The 21,682-nt window shown below is 39.9% G+C and overlaps 1 protein-coding gene across 1 annotated transcript in view; it reads left to right on the plus strand.

Annotated features, from left to right (window-relative positions):
- Nucleotides 1-21,682, plus strand: part of AGBL1 (AGBL carboxypeptidase 1) — a gene marked incomplete at both ends in the record, with an annotated part of 353,471 nt that overhangs the window by 185,426 nt on the left and 146,363 nt on the right. The window contains one exon of the mRNA XM_081337616.1: nucleotides 12,966-13,142. Coding sequence (XP_081193742.1) covers nucleotides 12,966-13,142 — 177 coding nt within the window. The remainder of the gene's footprint in view (nucleotides 1-12,965; nucleotides 13,143-21,682) is intronic.

Raw genomic sequence — 21,682 nt, forward strand, 5'->3', positions numbered from 1 at the left:
ATATACATTTTTTTAAGGTCTGATGACCTTTTAAAGGAGTTTTATTTAGTGTATGGCATCTACCGAGGTCATGCAATCACTGATACACAAATTTAGTTTAAAAAGCTAATAGATGGATGAGCGGTATGGTAGCCTAGAGGTGGAGCTCTTACCTCACAATCAGGAGGCTGTGAGTTCCATTCTAGGTAGCAGATATTTCTCTCTTTGAACAGAATGAATAATTGTCTGCTGTGAATTCCACATAGGCATCAGGAAGGGTATCCAGCCAGTAAACATATCTTATCTGCCAGGTCATTAAGATAGATAGATAGATAGATAGATAGATAGATAGATAGATAGATAGATAGATAGATAGATAGATAGATAGATAGATAGATAGATAGATGATAGATAGATAGATAGATAGATACTGTAGATAGATAAGATAGGTAGGTAGGTAGGTGGATGGATGGATGGATGGATGGATGGATGGATAGAAGGATAGATAGACATGAGGACAATACAATGCAGGAGATAAAATATTAAGATAAAACCATACATGATAAAATCACCATAATATGGAGTTATAGAATTGCAAATGGGATAGATGTTATAATTCAATATCTAAGGAAGCTAACCTTCTAACTGCTTCTGGTGTGGCTGTGGTGTGATCATCCCAGGTGCCTTGAAATTTCCTGAGGAGACATTTAAAGGGGTGAAAGAAATGTTTTAACCTAAAAAGGCAAAAGTAATAAATAAGGTGAATACGAACCAAATAATAGTGACTGGACTCAGTCATCAGAAAATGGGTGTTGGTTTGGAAAAGGCAAGAAAAGGAAAATCACATTTGGGTTGGATAGAAAGACTGCTTGAGCTGAGTTTGCCTATTGCATCCGTTAGGTTGCGTAACTGACTAGAATGATGGATCCTGAACAAATGCACTTCTCTTGAGAACTGAGGATGTTATTGCAACTCCCAATTTCTCAGCTCAGTCTGATACACCACCTGCCCTGAAAAAGCAGAAATGGTCAAATATTAAGCTGTGGAGACTCAAGTTGAAAGTGCTACTCAGCCATTGGACTGTTTGTAGAAAGGTTTTATTTTATTTTATGACCTGTTTGTCAGGAAAACTGAAGACTGATAGTTACCTCAGTCCCTTAGAGCAACTCAGAAAAAGAGAGGCAAGGGCACTGCAAATCTATAAATAGGTTAGGACACTGATGCATTAATACTATTTTTCAGGTAACAGTTCTCAGAATTCAAGGGATTTCCTTGTCAATTGTACCAGGAAAATATGGATTGCATATTTCTCTCTGTAAGTTATGTGGTAAAGAAGACAAGTGGAGCCTCATTGGCTAAGGTTATATGTCTAGATATGTCTAGCTCAGCACTGGGAAATGACCTTTTTAGAAGGTTTGTTTCTGTCCTAGCACATAGCTGTCATATTCCTCTTCAGTAAAAATTTAAATCCCTGTTTCTCCCAATTTTATTGTTTCTGCAAAACCAAGCAAAGCAAAAAACCCTCTAAAAGGTAGTAATAATATGAAATTGAAAAGTAACTTAAGGCAAAACCAGAAGCTAATAATAATAATTAAAAGAAGAAAGAAAGAAAGAAAGAAAGAGAGAGAGAGAGAGAGAGAGAAGAAAGAAAGAAAAAGAAAGAAAGAAAGAAAGAAAGGAAAGAAAGAAAGAAAGAAAGAAAGAAAGAAAGAAAGAAAGAAAGAAAGAAAGAAAGAAAGAAAGAAAAAGAAAGAAAAAGAAAAGAGGGAGGAAGGAAGGAAGGAAGGAAGGAAGAAAGGAAGGAAGGAAGGAAGGAAGGAAGGAAGGAAGGAAGGAAGGAAGGAAGGAGAGAAGGATCCAGTAGGGGAGATATATGTGCTTGAATGATTAAAACTTTTGAAAGATCTGCATTTAATTTTTCTGCCCAAACATTTGTTAGGAAGAAACATTTTTAATTAGTTCAATAAAAAAACCCAATAAAACAACTCATAGAAAAGATATTCAGTACCCATAAGGCTATTTTTTCATATAGTAGAGTATTCTACAGTTCTGAGGAATCTTCTCCTTATTACCCTTTTAACTAATGATGTCATTTATCAGAGAATTCTTTTGGTCTACATATCCTTAATGCACAATGCATCTTATTTTATGTGTTAATTTTTTTCATAGATATTATATACCTTATTGAAGTATTTATTTAAATGTGATTAGTATGGTTGTCTGCAGAATCTCTTTTAGCAGGTTCTGGCCATTTAGTACATTTTGACACAGGGAGTTCTGTCTATTTTTTATGCCAAGTATGAATGTTAACCTTTTATCTGCTGACTTTTACAAGGAGTTGATCAATTCATTCCACTGGATGGCTCCAGACTCTAGTAATATATATAGGAGAGAATACGTCATCCACTCTCATTGTTTCTTATTCTTTGTTGTAGTCTAATCCACTGGTATAGGGACGCGGTGGCTCAGTGGGTTAGGATGCTGAGCTTGTTGATCAGAAGGTCGGCAGTTTGGCAGGTCGAATCCCAAGTGCCGCGTAACAGAGTGAGCACCTGTTACTCATCCCAGCTTCTGCCAACCTAGCAGTTCGAAAGCACGTAAAAATGCAAGTAGAAAAATAGGGACCACTACGGTGGGAAGGTAACAGTGTTCTGTGCACCTTTGGCATCTAGTCATGCTGGCCACATGACCACGGAGACGTCCTCAGACAAGCGCTGGCTCTTCGGCTTTCAAACGGAGATGAGCACCGGCCCCTAGAGTCAGAAACGACTAGCACGCATGTGCGGGCGAACCTTTATCTTTACCTTTTAATCCACTGGTAGGGTCCTGAAAGAGCAGCACTGACTATTCCTGTTTATGGTCCAGGTTGAATGTTGGGTTTCTGTTGAATTTGAGGGAAAGGAAGAATGCTGGTAATTTCATTCAAAGAATGAATGTTCCCTTCAGGAATTTTTGAATCAACAGCTAAAGACCTCAAAGCAAACTGCTCTTGTTGGTAGTCAGTTATGCAGCCTATATTCTTACACAGGGATGGGGAAGAATGTGACCCTTCTGATACTGTTGGGATATGTGCATTGAAGCTACAAGGAGCATCATAAAGGATGCCAAAATTGTGATTCCACAGCCTCCAGAAGATTCCTATTTTTGAATCCAAGAACTATGTTCCACACCATTGTATAAATCAGGGATCCTCAACCTTGGCAACTTTAAGACTTGTGGACTTCAACTCCCATAATTCCTTGCTGGCTGAGGAATTCGGGGAATTGAAGTCCACAAGTTTTAAAGTTGCCAAGGTTGAGGACCCCTGGTATAAATGACACTGCACATCCCTTTGCCCACAATAATGGGCAATGTAGGATTCTCTAAATGGAGATAGATGGCAAATATTATTATCTCTGATCAATTGACATACAGGCAAGAACAAACAAAGTTCCAAATCTTCGAACCTGAAACACAGAACAGGATTTTTGTTAGCCCTTCAAAGTATTCAAGATGAGAAGCCCAGCAGTGAATTCTAGCTGCATCTTTAAGTTTGAGGTTAGAGTAACAGAATCTTGCAAATCTGAAAGGATTTCTCTCTTCTTTTCCTTGTAGTCTCTGAAAAAGTAGGGACGGTCTCTTCTGAAATGCTTTCCACCCTACATCTCCCTGTACTTTGGTAGACTGAGATACTTCTGCATTAGAGTTCTCCAGTCTGTCATTCTTCCTCCCAAGGCCATTCTCAATTACATTACATTTTCTGAAAAGTTAATAGTTCTTAATTCTTTGGATAAATTCCTCCTCCTCATTAGGTAGAGGTAGTCCAAAATTTCTGTTGCTAAGTGAAACATTTGTTAAGTGAGTTTTGCCCTGTTTTATGCCCTTTCTTCCCACAGTTGTTAAATAAATTAACTGCAGTTGTTAAGTTAGTCACACAGCTATTAATTGAATCTGCCTTCACTTGACTTTACCTGTCAGAAGGTCACAAAAGGGGTCCACGTGACCCTGGGACAGTGCAACCGTCATAAACTTGAGTCAGTTGCCAAGTGTCTGAATTTTGATCACGTCACCGTGGGGATGCTGCAATGGTTCTAAGTGTGAAAAATGGCCATATATTGCTTTTTTAGTGCTGTTGTAACTTTGAATGGTCACTAAGTGAACTGTTGTAAGTTGAGGTCTACCCGTAAATCTCAGGATTTGGACATGCAGCTTGCTCATAGGAGAACTTGGGTACTATTGTTGGTATCTTCTATTGAAGATTCTCAGATAATGGAGCATGGAAGGCTTTCAACATCAGTCTGCTGTTGGTTAGAGGAGAGAAACATTCTGTTCAAGCTTGCAGAGCAGGTTTGACACCTCAATATTCTACTCCTTCCTCCCTTTTCAACAAGCTTACTCCCTTCCTACCCCCATCTTTTCGTTCTCAAAACTCCTGAAATGGGGCAAGTAAAAATTGCTGAAAACCATCAGGATGTCATCTCATCAACTTGCAGAATAATGACAATTAAGAGATTTATTGGATGGAAATCCTTTGAGAGATATGTTCTTTCTCCAGCATGATGGGGGGGGGGGGGAAATCAGAAAAAAAATCATCATTTTTCTTGGAGGGGTCAAGATTTGTCCTGAGAAATTCTAGCTGGGCTTTAGCGAGACAAAAAGGAATTCTGTGGTTGGTTGTATTAGGGGAGAGAGAGAGAGAGAGAGACCACACCCTGACTTTCCAACATCTTAGCACAATATTGTAAATGGGTCTTTTATTTTTGAAAATGTACAATTAAAAGACAATTAATGAGAAAATAAATGGGAGAAATTCATTAGCTTTAGATTCAAGAAATAGGGTTAGAACAAATAGAATATTAAATTGGTATTTGCTAATGTTTACAAATGAGTGCTATACATGCCTACCTACCATTTACCTACCAGAATTGTTCTTTAATTAACATAAAAGGTTGATTGGAAAGAGATTTTTTATTTCGTTAAGGAGCTGAAGTCAACTCAGCTATCTACGTATAGTTTCTTATTGTTTAAGATGGATTGGGCAAGACTAAAATAGGATGCATGGCTTTTTTACCAAGGAATGATATGTAGGTTTGTTTGGATTTTGGGAATTGCTATTGAATTGTGTTTGGTTTAACATGTTGTGAAAAGTCCAAAAGGTGCTTTTTCATAAGGCAACTGGACTTTATTTTTCCTTGAAGATGTTTCGCTTCTCATCCAAGAAGCTTCTTCAGTTTTGACTGAATGGTGGAGGATGGAAGGCTTTATATTCCTTGCAGCCATCTGATTGTTAGAACTCTCTCTGAGAGTTGTTGAATCCACTTGGGGGGTTTATCTATGCCCTCAGGGTCACCTGAATAATGCAAATTGGTGTGAAACCTTCTTGGAACTGCTGAAAAGACTGTGTTGTTGCAACCATATAAATACAATATGAGTCCTTCCATCCTCCACCATTCAGTCAGAACTGAAGAAGTTTCTTGGATGAGAAGCGAAATGTCTTCAAGGAAAAACAAAGTCCAGTTGTCTTTTGAATAAGCATCTTTGGGACAACCATGATCTGGATAACTGAAATCTCCATAGACATGTTGTGAAAACATAACTTATAGTATAACAGTCCATAACCTAACGCAGTGTTAAAGATAGAGATACAAGCATATGAAACATCCTTAGATATCCCATTGTAACTGAATAGTAAGTTACACTGCCAGTGCTAAAACCCAGCACCATATATCAGAACATTCTGCATCTTCTAGAGTTTCCCAGTAAATCTAAAACTCTTCAAAGAGAGATACCCCAAGAATTTAAAGCAGTCAAGCCACAACCAGAATTTGTCACCCACTAATTTTATTTCTTGATGTCTTCTGTTATCCGTATCAGCTCAGCTTCCTCCTGGAAAAAAAAAAAAAAGAGGATCTTGCTGATTTCTGGAGATTTAGCTGCTGCTAATGGCACCAAAGCAAGGCAACTTTTATTTTGTCTTAAAAGATGAGAAAAAAATAAATTCACCCATTATTGAACATCTTTTGATTTCTGAAGAGTGGGTTATAACCCTTAATTGATTGATGGCCAAGTGCATAAACAGATCGGTAGCATTACTGTCACATTTTTAGTTGGGAAAACATTGTTTTCCCTTCTCTACACTTTCTCAAAGTAACATTGGATGAGGTCACTAACATCTCAGGAGACCTCATGCCATTTTTGTGCTCTGTGTATACATGGGTCTATGTTCAAAGTCAGTGATGTGGGGGGGGGGGGTTTCAAAAAGTTGCTGCCATTTCTTTTCAGGACTCCCTAATGATGCCTGTGCTTTGACTAAGTTAGGAACACTTTCCAAAAGTCTTACTTTATTTTTTTCCAAGCTTCCATTCCCTACAGAAGATGTATCTTTCTGATTTCTTTGGTCAATGTTTTTCTGAGTTTGCTTTCCTCCTGGAAGTAGAAGATAATGCTTCACTGAAAATATTGTCGCTGCTCATCCTTTCTGATCTGAAAAGGTCCAGGGTAAACATTCTCCCCTGATATCTTCCCTTGAGAGAATGCCTGTAAAATGAAGACTGCCAAAGGAAGAACTGTACAATGAAAAATTGGAAAGGCAGCTTTTTAACCTCCTTATCGCTCAGTAAGTACAAAGGCATCGTGCTCCTCCGCACATGAAAACTTCTTTGTTTTCAAAAAAGCGAATTCTCTGTTTCATAAGACTGAATGGGGGAAAGCACAAGTGAAATAATTTCGGATGATGCCGAAGATAACATTGCAGACTTAGCTGGAGGATACATTTCCGTTCTTATTGCTTTCCCAATAAACATCTCTTAGAGGGCAATCCGGAAAAAAGGATAAATAAGCCCATCGGTGTGACATTGACTTGCCCCCGTGGAATTCCCTCCCAAAGATTTGCTAATTTGGTTTATTTGTCTGACAATTTTCTATCTGCTTGTGCTGAGGCCAATTTCCCTAATATAATTTGGACCTTTGACAGTAACAAACTCATGTTTGTTTGAGGCAACATGAAGGAGGTGGATATCAAGCATTGCTTTTTGGTCTACCCATGATTTTCCAAATCAGAAGCTGCCAAAACTTTTTTTCTTCTTCTCCACACTGATCAAAAAAGTTGGCAGAAAATTCTATGAAACTTCCTGGCTTTCTTTGTTCTGTTCCAGCCTACTACCGGCCCTGCAGAAAAGGCAGGGACAACTCCTTTACAAAAGGCAAAAGGCTGGAAGTAAGCCCGCCAAATTTATTTACACAAAACAGATCCAAAACAGAGTAAACTGAGCAAAACAAAACATGAACCACTAAAACAGGAGCTATTCAAACGGTTGCCTTCAGCAAACCAGCCCTCCCACACATTCCCCTTTTAAACAGTTCAAGGCGTGGCTTCTCTCTGCCTCCTTCCGAGGTGCCCCATTGCCTTCCTCTGTTTACTCCTGATTGACTGCCTCCTGCGTCGGGCGTCCTTGAACAGGGCCAGCTGTGGGTCATCTTCATCCACGCTGTCAGGCTCACACAGCTGGGTCTGCGTAGTAACCAGATGGGAGGGGCCTGGCTGAGAGCTCTGCGAAGCCTCAGAACTGTCCTCTGCAGACTCTCCAAACCCCTCCTCCTCCTCCTCCTCCTCCTCCTCTGAATCGTCCGACCCAGCTGCCGAACCCACAGGCTGACCCTGAATCACAACATTCTTATGAAAGCTGACATGAAACAGAGTTTATCAGTGAACAGCTATATCTTCAATTACAGGAATCAGTCGTATTTTTTTTTTACTTAGGTAAAATAAAAGGTATATATTCTCCAAATGGATTTATCTAACTGGTTGCCAGCCATTTTGTCACGGGCATCTCCCATCTTTACCACATTAAAAGCATTATTAGCAACCAGATGAACTAGAGCTTGAAAAAAAATAAAAGTGGGTTAAAAAGAAAAAAAATACTTTGACAAATTGATAAATTGTACTTGAAAGCTCTAAGAGTACAGGTAGTCCTCGACTTACAACTGTTCATTTAGTGACTGTTCAAAATTACAATGGCACTCTTCCGGTGGCTCCGCGGCGACGGAGACAGCCTTCCCGGGCTGCCCGCGGCTCAGCTGAGTTTTTTTTCGCCCGAAACAGCGCCGATCAGCTGTTCGGGCGATTTTGAAGCCCCCTCCTCGGGAGAAGAGGAGGGGGTGAGGCCCCAGGTAGGGGTTGAGTTCTCCGGGGCCGCCTGAGCTTGGAGCTTGGGCGGCTGAAGGATTGAACTCCCCTGAAGCCTGGGTTGCTCCCAGCTGGCCGGCGTCTCTGCTCCGGATTTCTTGGAGCAGAGCCAGGCGTCTGCTCCGGATTTCTTGGAGCAGAGCCAGGCGTCTGCGGCCACCCCTGCCTGAAGAAAGGACTATGGATTAAAGGGAGCAGGCAGAGCGGTACAAGAGGAAAAGGTGAAGAGGATTATTTTATTTTACTCTCGAGCTTGGTGGACTTTTTAAACTTTAAGTGAAGTGCGTCACAATTGAAAGTTAAAGATGGCGACTAAACCTCCCCCTAAAACTCTTCGGAGCGGTGGATCTTCTCCGGTGCAACAATCATCGTTACAGGCGCTGCATCCTCCTGATGTATTGACACCGAAGGATTTACGAGATGCGCTGGATAAACATGCCCAGGTAATTCTGGAATCAATTAACCAATCAATGGGTGATAAATTTGCACAGATGGAGGAGAAATTGGAGAAACTGGAGGAGAAAATAGAAGAGAGGATGGAACAGAAGTGCAGCGTGATGAAGGTAGACATTTTGTCTTCAGTGCATAAAGTGGCGGAATGTGTGGAGGATTTAGATGAAAAAGTGGATGATTTGACCCAAAAGAATGCAATATTAGAAGTAAAAGTACGGGAGAATGAAAATTTAAGAGACAAAATGGAAAGGGAGTTAAGCCTTGCCCAATATTACCAGATGCAGTTTGCTGTTAGAATCAGAGGTTTAAAGGAGAATATTAAGGAAGATTTAAAGCAGCTGGTTTCTGAGGCTCTCGAAGTGGTATTGAACCAGCCAGCATCTGAAATAAGAGCAGCTATGGATAAAGTGTTCCGTGTGAATTCATGGATTGCCAGACAGAGAATGTTGCCTAGAGACGTGGTGGTTTACTTTGCAAAAAGAGAAATCAGAGATGAAGTTATACAAGCTGCCTATGATGCTAAAGTTGTGATTGCTGATCAAGAAGTTTTGGTTTTAAAAGAAATCCCTCCAAAGATTTTAAGGAGAAGGAAGGACTTTACATTTCTTGTGCAAGAGCTCAAGCAACGAGATATAAGGTTCAGATGGGAGATTCCAGAAGGGCTGATGGTGATGCATGAAGGTAAAAGGTATCGGCTGATTACTGTGAAGCAAGCGCGTGATTTTTACAATAATGTTTTAAAAGCAACCCCATTAACACTTCTGGAAGCTGCAAAGGGATCTGGAGAAGGAGAACATCAAGAGGATGAAACAGAGGATAATGGTGCTGGAGAAGATCAAGCTATAACTTCCTTGGACGATCCTAGAGAGCAAAGGGTAACGCGTGCTGCTTTAAAACGAGCAAAGAAAATAAAAGAACAAGACCAGCAAAAGTCTTCAGAATCTTCACAACGTACTCATAGCCAAGCAGTGGGAGGAGCACGGCCTAAAGAAGATAGTCCTATCAAAGCTGTGCTCCAAGAGCTTTGGGAGGATATGCATGGCAACTAAATTCTTAACCTGGAATGTTAATGGACTAAATTCACCACAGAAGAGGAAGAAAGTTTTTCAATATTTAAAGCAATTTAAGATAGATGTTATATGTTTGCAAGAAACGCATATTAGAGTTTTGGATCAAAAGTATTTATCGAACTCGAGGTTGGGTACGCAATTTGTTGCTTCTGCAGAGAACAAGAAAAATGGAGTGGTTGTTTATGTTAAAAGTGCCTTAACAGCAGACTTAGTCGAAGCAGACAAGCATGGAAGATATGTTATGATTGAGCTGCTGTTAGAAGGTAAAAAGACGCTGTTAGTTGGATTATATGCACCTAATCAACAACAAGCTGACTTTTTTAGTTTACTACATACAAAGCTTACCCAGTTGGATTATAAATCTTTTATTTTTATGGGGGACTGGAATGGTGTTTTGGATGTACAGCTGGACAAGGCTGGAGTTTTCAAGCGCATTCCAGGCCATGCTAGACTGCCTAAATCTTTTTTTGAAATGAAGGATGACCTGGAATTGCGAGATATTTGGCGTGAGAGACATTTGCAGGAGAAGGATTATACTTTTTATTCTGATAGACATCAATCGAAAAATGGATTTACAATGACTGATGAAAATTTGATAAAGCAAATTAGAAATCAGGGACCAGCACATATCAAACGGATATATCTTGCATTGATAGAGATTGACTCAGAAACAGAGCTTGTTAAGGATTGTATGATAAAATGGGCCCAAAACATCCAGGAAGTTATCACAATGGACACTTGGGAAAAGATTTGGGTGAGGAACGTAAAATTTACTCAAGCTCAAAATCTAAGGGAGAACTTTTACAAAATGTTTTATAGATGGCATTTAGATCCTAAAAAGCTTGCAAGTATGTATCCGAATTATCAGCCTAAATGTTGGAGGTGCGGAGATGAAGATGCAACATATTTTCACATATGGTGGACATGTAAGAAGGTTAAGGCTTTTTGGATAAAAGTCTGGTGGAATATGCAGAAGATTTTTAAACAGAGGATAAAGTTTTGTCCGCAACTTTTTTTGTTGGGAATAATTGCTGACGCTACAGTTGTGGACACTAAGTTGATGTTGAACTTAATTACGGCAGCAAGACTTTTGATAGGCCAATATTGGAAGAAAGAGGAACTGTCGACCATAGAAGAGTGGACTTTAAAGGTTTCCGACCTGGCCGAGATGGCGAAGATTTCGGCCTATTTGAAAGATCACTCGCAAGAACGCTATATTATGGAATGGAGAAAATGGATTGAGTTTATCCAGATCAAGTATAGGGTTAAGAAGTTTTATGTAGCATTTGAATGAGTCTTCTTTCGTATTTTTTTCTTTTTTTTTTTCTCTCTTTTCTTTTCTTATTTTAGCTTCTTTTTACATATATTTGATATTATTAAGGCTTGTCTTATCCTATATAAGCTAGAGAGTGTTGGATTTTAGAGTTTATAGTTGTTAGCATATGATTGTTTATGATTGCTTTTTATATATATACCTTGTATTTAGCTCTGGGAAGTCGGGGGGGAGGGGGGAGGGGAGGGTGGAGGTAGGGGGGGAGGAGGGAGGGGGAAGGGGGGATTTTTTAAAGGAAAATTGTACTTTAAAACTTTTCAATTAAAAAAAAATAATAAATAAATCTGAATTCCCTCCGAAAAAAAAATAATTACAATGGCACTGAAAAAAGTGAATTATGACATTTTTTCACATTTACGACCATTGCAGCATCCCCATAGTCACGTGAACAAAATTCGGACGCCTGGCAACTGGCTCATATTTATGATCTGTTACAACCTGACTGCAGAGGTTTTATATTTGATCTCCAAGTTCTAGGTTCAGTCTTGTATCACAGATTAGCTTTTGCCTACCTATTGGATTGTAGACTGTTTCATGTTTTCCCTTTGAGCTTTTTCTATCAGTGCTTATCTTTTTATACGATGGATAAAAATTTGATACTCTGCAGCCTGATATAATATCATCCAAATGTGGCATGGCATTCCATCAATCTATTATGCATAATGTATTGCCTTTTATTTGTTTTTAATTTGCTGCCCATCCAGATTTTGATGGTGTTGATGAGTGCTATTTCATATTGTTTGTGTTATTAAAAAGACAAATTTGGTATCTGCCTGACATCTTTCTAATTAAACAAAAACAAAACATTCCCAGCTTTTCATTCTGATATTCAAGAGATCTTTGTCTCCTAGCTTTCACTTCCATTTTCTTATTTCATGCACGTCATTCAATGCACACAAGTGAATTCTTATAATTATCTGAATTGCTATATTATTGATAGCACATTTTTGCCTTGGAATTCTCTTTTACTGGTCTCATCTATCAGAACCATGACAGTCTATAGATGTACCAAGGTATTATCTCTTTCTCTCTCTAATTCTGTAATCTCAAATGTTCGATATTCAATTGAATAGAAAGGTGGGAATATAAATAAACCAAATAAATAAATTCTTATTAGTCCATCAAGGACTAGGGCTACAGGACAAAGCTTCACCTAAGGCTAATCCATGGCTCTGCCTCAGTGGTGGAACTCAAATATGTGAACAATCGGTTTTCTGTGTGAATGCCACTTCCGGAAGTCCATTCTGGGCCTGGGCAACAAAAAAATTAGCTACCAGTTCTGACAAAGTGGTGCGAATTGGCTGAATCCCACCACTACTCTATCTTGAAATAAGGTGTGAATTTGCACTCTTGCAATTCACTGCTTACTTTCATCAGCAGGTGTGTGTCACTTAGGATGGCTTAAAAATGAACACATTCCCCTAGAACTCAGTTTAACTCTATCCCTCCCCTCCCCCCAATTTCTCAGTCTGCCCTACAAATCTGAGATCTCTTTGTGTTTCCTCATACAAGTGCTAGGAAAGTCACCACCCAGAGTCTCTCTCTGAGGAAGATGGGTGGTTCAAAATTTGAAAGCAAAAAAAAAAAAGTCCTCTCCAAGTCCAGCAAAGTTGGCTAGCTATTCCTAGTTCCATTTAAAAATCAACCCAAGATTTTTTTTTTAAAGGGGAAAAATAAGAAGCCGCTGTCAAAATAAAGAATAAAATAAAATCTAATAGCAATAGCACTTAGACTTATATACAGCTTCATACTGCTTTACAGCTCTCTCTAAGCAGTTTGCAACGTCAAGATATTGCCCCCAATGAGCTCTGCCTTCATTTTACCAACCACAGAAGGATGGAAGGCTGAGTCAACCTTGAGCTGGTCAGGATCGATCTCCTGGCTGTGGGCAGCGTTTTCCTGCCATGCTGCATTCTAAGCACTGTGCCACATTTATGTAACGGTGCAATTATTTGATATGTTGCAGACTCTGCCAAAGATCTTGGATAAAGTGGCTCCTGCATTTCTGATGAGTAGCTGCAGCTTCTTGCTGGAGAAGTCGCGTGACTCCACAGCCCGAGTGGTGGTTTGGAGGGAAATGGGAGTGCTAAGGAGCTACACCATGGAAAGCACCTATTCTGGATGCAGCCATGGACTCTATAAGGTAGTGTACGCTTGATTTTAATAGCATGGGGTTGTGGGATCTTTCTGAAGACAAAGCAGCAAGAGTTTAGTTCAGCAGCAAGGAGGGCACCAATATTTGGCTGAAAGACCTGCTTCTTTAATTTCTCCAATATATAGCATTATTCCAAAGTACCGTAGCTCACTTTCTCATTTCCATGACTTCAGGTTGCTTACGCAAATGAGTTTATTTATGCACTTGCTAATATATTGGCGAGTCATCTTTTGGCTAAGAAGCTCGCAAAACAACCTGCACAAATTATTTTCAGTGTTAGCTAACTCAAAAAGCGAACAACAGGAAAAAGAAAAAAAACAAACCTGGGAGGCCAATGTGTCATATTCAATTAGCAACGGCTGGAAAAGAATATGTCCTCTTTTAAGGGCTGGGCATAAAGGAGCCTGGAGCTGCTTGTAAAAATGGCAATACGTTCATTGCATCGTACATCACCACCTCAGGAGCAGACCAAAGCATGGCAGAAGACTGTCCCATTAATACAGTATTTCTCAACTTCAGCAGCTTTAAGATATGTAGAGTTCAACTCCCAGTATTCCCCCCACTATCTTAAGGTTGCTGAAGTTGAGAAAAGCTGTATTAATTATATACTTCCATTACATTTAACGAAAAACAAATTTTCAGCCTTAGGACAAACATTAGTTCTTACAGATGTATCCTGTTTGTTCCTCCAATTAAATTACCTGTGCTTCAGCTAGAAATCAGTAATCACTACTCAAATCTGAACAGTAGGTTTTTCAGGATACAGTTCCTCTCTCTTGGGTTAGAAAGTCTCCCATCCATTTTCTGGGTGAATTTCTCTTACCCTCGATTCCTCTTCCCAAAAGGAGTGGCAGTAGTTTTCCATTTATCCATCTGAGGTGATTCCTTTTTTCCACAAGCCCAGAAACAGATTTAAAATTAAATTCATGATTGACGATTACTCTCTATGCATTCAATAGTTTGCCATGTCTAGCACGTTAAAATTTAATTTTGACAATCTCTGTCTTTAGAGGCCTTCGACAGAGCCATTGTATGAGGGGTCCTTGGCGCACTCTGAGCTTGCGTGTTTTCTTGCAGGCATTTCATTACCCAAACTAGGTAACATCATCATTGCTAGTAAGGAATGCTGTTTGTGGGGGTGATCTTGTTTAGGCTGTTTGCTGTGGCTTGTTTGGCAGTTCCTTGATTGGGGTATTGTTTACTTGATTGTTGGTCTGATGTTAACCTTGGAGTAAATCTATGCTGATCTGGGTGCTGATTGCTGGTGGAGAGCTATTGTATGCCCATGTATGCCTAGTTGTATAATTGTGTCTTAGAGTGAGCAAGAGAAGGAAAGGCCACTTGTATAGTTGAAAACTGTGACAGTGCTGCATGATTCTAAGGTATGAAAAAAGAAAGTAAAACAAATGTTCTTGGCTCACTCTCTTACTTTCTTTAATCAATTCAGCCCTCTCCCTCCATACTAGTTGCTGAGGGGTTGTTTGGGTCACATTGGAAATCTTTAATTCCCCCCCCCCACACACACACCCGTCTCCAAAAAGATTGGACAGCAATGTGTTTGAACAAGGATGAGTCTTCCATTCTTGTCCTACTTTTTCAGAATTTCTACTTCTAAAATCTAAGCACAGATGAAGTCTGGATAGGGCATCATTTCTGAACTCCTTGAAGAAAGAAATGCTGAGATCCATCAATCCATCCATCCATCCATCCTTCCTTCCTTCCTCCCTCCCTCCCTCCCTCCCTCCCTCCCTCCCTCCCTCCCTCCCTCCCTCCCTCCCTCCCTCCCTGGCAGATGCAAGCAAATGGACAAATAATTATTTAGCAATTAAGTTTACAGTTACAATTAGGGACCTTCCTCCCATCTCCACAGAGTTGTCACTCCATGCGTCAGTGAAGCAGTGCAAAAAAGGAAGCGTAACAGCTGTTCTAAGTGTGCCGAGGATTCCAGGACAACTCTTTGGAATGGGAATCAGAGGAGTAATATGGCGAGAACATTTGGGAGGCAAATAGATTTGTCCTCTTTGGCTGGAACAGTGCACCAAATATATCCCACTTCAAAGGAACAAGGAAGCAGACCCCTGGGGTATAGGAACAGACACTGCAAAAGAGTTTCTCGTTTATTACAAATAACATTGGACACTGTGGAAGGAAAGGTAGAACTGAGCAGTCTGTTTTATGCCGGTCTCTCTTTTCCCTCTTATTTAGACGGCTTCAGTAAAAACAGTCTATGAATAACTGTGACCTTTTTGCCCAGGGTCGTGCCTAAACCAGAGACGTTTTAGTGCCTTAGGCAGGATATTTAATGGGACCTCCACATGTAAGTTAGCAAGGAATAGACAAAGCTGAGATCACATTTTGTGCTAGCTGAAAAACTGGCTTGCCGTCTTGTACGAACATAATAGTTGTGGGTTGTGAACAAGCCATTTTTTAATGAATTCATGATGCTATCCGGAAAGGCCTCTAACTGAGAAATGCAGGCTGGAGCTCCATTCTCAGCTGCAGAATGAAGCTGCTCCTTCGGCCGCAGAAGAAGTGGGCCAGCTGGGCAAGTGTCGATCCACGGGAGGCCTGGCTGCAACGGTAAACTCCTTCCCCCCACCCCCACTCTAGCTTGATTTTTAGGCATGCGCCTCGCCCCAAAACTCGTGCTTATTTTTGGGGGAGGGCTTACATTTGGCCCACCCCCAAATATCAAGCTAGGGCTTATTTTCAGGGAAAGCCTTACTTTTGGGGAAACACGGTATGACTGATGGGAGTTGGCCCAGATCAACATTTTCACCCTCTTTCTTTAGAAACAAAATATAAAGCTCATAGATGTTCAAAGATAATTCTACCCACTGGATTTTGGCAGATTTAAGCCACCCAGCTTAAAATTTTGCTGAAGAGCTTCTTAAGACCAGTAATCAGAAAGACATTGTGAGATCAGATCTCATAACTATTCCAGGATAAAACTTAGAACATTATTTTTAGATGCCCCTTCCCAGTTTTAACGTTTTATGCAAAGATTCATTTAAAGACTAGCCCAATGGGATTATAAGAAGGTGCATATGCTAAATGGGATTATAAGAAGATGTGTGTGCTAAATCAGACTACTGACCCATGTAGCTGAGTATTATCAATACTGGTTGACTAACAACTCTTTAAGAGGGCCGTGCATGATTATTTTCAAGTCCTTAGAAATTTCATAGGTGCTTTACTACTAAGCTATGGTCTCTATAAATCCAGTGCTTTCATTCCAGCTAACTAGAAAAATAGGTTTGAACTGATAGTATCAGATTATAATGTCATGCTTGCTTCGGCAGCACATATACTAAAATTGGTACGATACAGAGAAGATTATAATGTAAGCACAGCCTCTGTCAGCTTTAGCTTCTTTGCTGGGTTGGAAGCATAAAGAGAAGTCTTCTGGCAGTTAGCTTCTAGTCTGGTGAGTCATCTTTACTTCTCGAGTGAATATATTTTACAAGTTTAAGATAAAGATAAAATGGGCTGAATGAGAATCTTCTATAACATTTCAAGCTCCTTAAACATGTGTGGGATTAAAAAGGAATAATTTGACTTAATACATGGCAAACACTTGACCTTACACATGGGTCATAATAATTACAGTGATTACTATAATTATTGCAATTACGTGGTTGAATTATTGGAAACCTGCAAGGTCAATGCATAGGCATGTTACTCATTTGATTTTAATAAATCTTCGGTAAACTTTGTAGCATAGGTTGAAATCAGCCACTATTCTTTAGCTAGTTCACATTCCACATTGTATTATAATATCATTGTTAGATTATGGCTTAGTATGTTGTGTGAACTTAGCCTTTGTGCATAGCAAACCAGAATGTAATGCCTAGCTTGTATAGCCAGTTTTGGTTTATTCAATAAACTATCGTGGAACAAGCCATATCCCTTATATAATGTCTCAGGGGTTGACACAAGGAAGAGGGGATCAACCTTCAAAGCCCCTGAAGGCAGGAAAAGAAGCAACGGATGGAAACTAACCAAAGAGAGAAGCAATCTAGAACTAAGGAGAAGCCATAGCAGGATTAGGTGAGAGGGAGTGCTCAGTATGGAGTAAATTGTAAATAAGATACATTGTAGTGGTACATATGAAGTGTGATCATGGAAAAGGAAGAAAAACAATTTTTAAAAATTATATCTTTATGTTGTACGGTCTGTAAAGAAGCAAATGAGCTGTACAATCATATAAAAATTTCCTCCCCAAGCATATTGCAAATGATTTTTTGCAAGTTAGGAAGCTGAGTCCCAGCTGGATTGGGAGATAATAATGATAGGGTCATCTTTTCATATAAAAATTCATAAAAAAAACATCCTCATTCCTTTTTCTTCAGCATTATCATTTAGCCAAAAAATGGAGGCTGCTTAAATTATGCCCAAGGGTCTACTTCCCTCTGTTCTGCTTTAGGAACATAAATATTTTCTGATTCAGGCAGCCTCAAACAGCCTCAGTCACCCCACTCCAAAACACTGGACTAAGTCACTGATTTGATTGTCTCAACCCAAAAGGAAATATCACTTCTTAAACCTTTTTAAAGTGAACTTAAAGCTATTATTTTCCAATAGGTGACATTTTAATGCCTTGCAACCTCCTCAAAAAATAACCATCAAAGGATGGAAATGTTTGTAGAAGTGTGGCTGTAGTATAAACTATAGCAAGTAACTGGACAAAAGCCCAACTTTCTTCTATTTATTTCTTCATTAAATTTTTATGCCCCCATCTCCGCTACAGAGTGACTCCTTTGCCTCTTCAGTTGTCTTTCTCCAAATGTTTATTCCCCCCCTCTTCGTCCCTGCTTTGTATCCCATCATCTCTAACCTCCATCCTTACCACTATGCAACATGGATTATTGGTCAATTCTTTTCTTGCAGGCAGTGGTTATGCTGGCAATTGTTGACCTCTCTAATGCTGGTCCACAGTTAATGGTATATATGTCAAGCGCCTGGGAAATCAGGAGATTCAGGCAGTTGAAATGAGTATAAAGATTTATTGCAAGTTTAAGTTCTCTACAAGAATCTGGCCAAGTGACCATTAAAGGAAATGCATGGGAGTTAAGAATAGAAAGGAATTCAAGGTGGGCTGGACTTAGATCACTTGCTGGCCAAAGGGACTTGTGGCTTATGGCTTATGTGTGGATATCTAATCCTGCAAATTGGTAGTAGATGAAGCTGAGGCTTTGAGCACTTAGCTGTTGATGTCATAGCCTTCAGCTTGTAAAAACAACAACAGCAACCAAAGCATTCTCCACATAAAAAGGATAACTGTTTGATGGCTCTAGTAGAGGCGTGACATGATAGCAGTGTTCCAATATCTCAGGGGCGGCCACAAAGAAGAGGAAGTCAAGCTCTTCTCCAAAGCACCTGAAGGCAGGACAAGAAGCAACGGATGGAAACTAACCAAAGAGAGAAGCAATCTAGAACTAAGGAGAAATTTTCCTGACATTGAGAACAATTAATTAGTAGAATGACCTTCCTCCAGAAGCTGTGAATGCTCCAACACTGGAAGTTTTTAAGAAGAGATTGGACGGCCATTTGTCTGAAATGATATAGGGTTTCCTGCCTGAGCAGGGGGTTGGACTAGATGACCTCCAAGATCCCTTCCAACTTTGTTATTATTGTTATTGTTGTTGTTCCTATTATTATTATTATTATTATTATTATTATTATTATTATTATGCTACACCTCTCTTAAATGACGTGTCCTTCTCTCCCTACTCAATTTTCTCTCACCTTTATGGCAAAGAATTTCAAGAACCAACCCGCCCTCCACACACACACAAATATAGGTAAAGGTAAAGGTTCCCCCGCACATGTGTGCTAGTCGTTTCCAGCTCTAGGGGCCGGTGCTCATCTCCGTTTCAAAGCGGAAGAGACTGCGTTTGTCCAAGGACGTCTCTGTGGTCATGTGGCCGGCATGACTAGACACCAAAGGTGCACGGAACACTGTTACCTTCCCACCGTAGTGGTCCCTATTTTTCTACTTGCGTTTTTATGTGCTTTCGAACTGCTAGGTTGGCAGAAACTGGGACAAGTAACAGGCGCTCACTCTGCTACGCGGCACTCGGGATTCGACCTGCCAAACTGTAGACCTTCTGATCGACAAGCTCAGCGTCCTAACCCACTGAGCCACCACGTCCCATTCACACAAATATATAAAGACGCAAAATATATAAAAACAAACAGAAAACATTTTGGAGGGATTTTGAACTTGTCCATCAGCCTTAATATCTAAATCTAAATCTAAATCTGAATATCTAAAAAGTCACCCTAAGAGGGATTCAGGGCTAGGCAACTTTTGGGGAGCCATCAATTTCAGCCACCTCTTTCTGAGTATCCATACTAGTTCCTCCCTTCAACGTTTTTGTCTGTGAGTTTCCCCTCTAACAATGGGCCATTTAAGCATAACGAGCAATAGTACTTACATACCACTCCATAGTGCTTTACAGCACTCACTGAGCAGTTTACAAATGTCAGAATATTGCTCTCAGCCATCTGGGCCCTCATTTTACCGACATCAGAAGGATGGAAGGCTGAGTCAACCTCGAGCCGGTCAGGATCGAACTCCTGGCAGTGGGCAGAGTTAACTTGCAATGCTGTATTTAACCACTGCACCAGCTCCTGTGTTTACTTGTTTGCTTCTGGACTTTCCCTTTCTTGGTTCTCTTTCTGTCTTTTGTGTTTCAGCAAATCTCAAGCTTTTCCTGAGCTTGCTGAAAGTTCCTCTTTTTCTGTTGATGATGTGATTTGCTTGTTTAAGGGCTTGGAGTTCATGGTTAATATGTACGGTGAGCAGCTTCTGACTGACTTCCACATAGAGGGAGGAGCAATATATTAAGCAAAGAATACAGGTAGTCCTCAACTTACCAAAGTTCATTTAGTGAAGAAAGCAACTTATGAACATTTTTCACAGTTACAATCTTTGCAGCATCCCCATGATGACATGATCAAAATTCAGAAGCTTGGCAACTGGTTCATATTTATGACTGTTGCTGTGTCCCAAGGTCAAGTGATCATTTTTTGGGACCTTCTGACAAGCAAAATCAATGGGGAAGCCAGATTCCCTTAACAACCAAGTTACTGACTTATCAATTGCAGTGATTCACTTAACAACTGAAGCAAGACAAGTTGTAAAATGGGGCAAAACTCACTTAACAAATGTCTCACTTAACAACATAAAGTTTGGGCTCAGTTGTGTTCGTACGTCAAGGACTACCTGTATTGCCTTTTAAGTGTTGGCAATCCATTGTAGAAAAAGTATGCTTTTTTAGATAGTTGCTTGGCCTAATCTAATCTGGTTGTTCCCAAACTTTACATTTGCTGGAGATTTAAAAACATGCCCCATTTCTCGGTTGTTGAGCGACTTCATGAGATGAAGATGGTATAGATATTTTGCCCCCTCCCCACTTGGATTGTCAAAATGCCAAGCAAATGCTTAAAATCCATTTCACTCCTCTAAATTACAGAGAAATCAACCAGCCAGAAACTATTGCTGTATTAGCTGAAATAAATCACTACAAGGGCAAGACTGACTGGGAATACTTCTGTCTATTTATTGATGAGGAGCTTGATCCAGGAAAAAAAATCAAAGTTCTCAAGAGACAGTATGGGGAACTTTGCACACTTCTTGCAGGCGATGAGGATGGTGATGAATTGTAAGTACTTGTCTTAGCAAAAAGGCCATCACTCTTTCATGGGAAAAAAGAAGGAGAAAGGGAAGGAGATTTGCAAAACTCTTTTAAAGGGAAGACAATGCCAATACCAATGGTCCTCACAAATGAAGAAGCTGAACCTCATCAATGTTTTTTTTTAACTGCACCTTTTTATTTTTTTCTAATTTTTAAATTTTTCTTGTTTATTGAAGACAATAATTCAGTAGATGGGGATGTGCAGGAAAGTCCACATTCTGGGGTTATTTCTTGACTTACTAATTGATTAGCATTCCTGGCTTGGATGAAAAGTGTCCATTGGATTGTTTCAATTCTTGAAACATCTTTTGTTTGGGGCTTGACCCAAAATTTTTAGAAAAAGTTCTGATAAAGATTGAACTGCTTTGTAAATAAGTACATAAGAATGTGTGGCATGGGATCGATCAGAGGAAGCGCAATAATTTAACAGAATAATAGTTGGAAGAGACCTCGGAGTTCTTCTAGTTCAATCTCCTGCTCAAGCAGGAGGCCCTATATATACCATTTTAGACAAGTGGTTGTCCAATCTCTTCTTAAAAACCTCCAGTGATGGAGCACCCACAACTTCTGGATTTCATTTTGTGGTTTTTGAGTCTTCCAAGCCATCCAACCCACCAAGTGAGCAGGGCCTTTTACCTTATGCATCTCTCTCCAGTGCAACTAAAACCTATCTTTGAACACCTTGTATTAGAGGGCACTCACCACTGGCCATGGTTTGGGCTTGGCTTTATTAATGACCCAGTTGACCCAGATGACTCACAATGCATACAACATTGGCATGCAAACTTTCTGGTGGGACTGAGTTGGTGGTTGAGCATTGCTCTG

The sequence above is a fragment of the Vipera berus genome (genome assembly GCF_964194415.1).
Source record: "Vipera berus genome assembly, chromosome: 12".
Classification (NCBI taxonomy): domain Eukaryota; kingdom Metazoa; phylum Chordata; class Lepidosauria; order Squamata; family Viperidae; genus Vipera; species Vipera berus.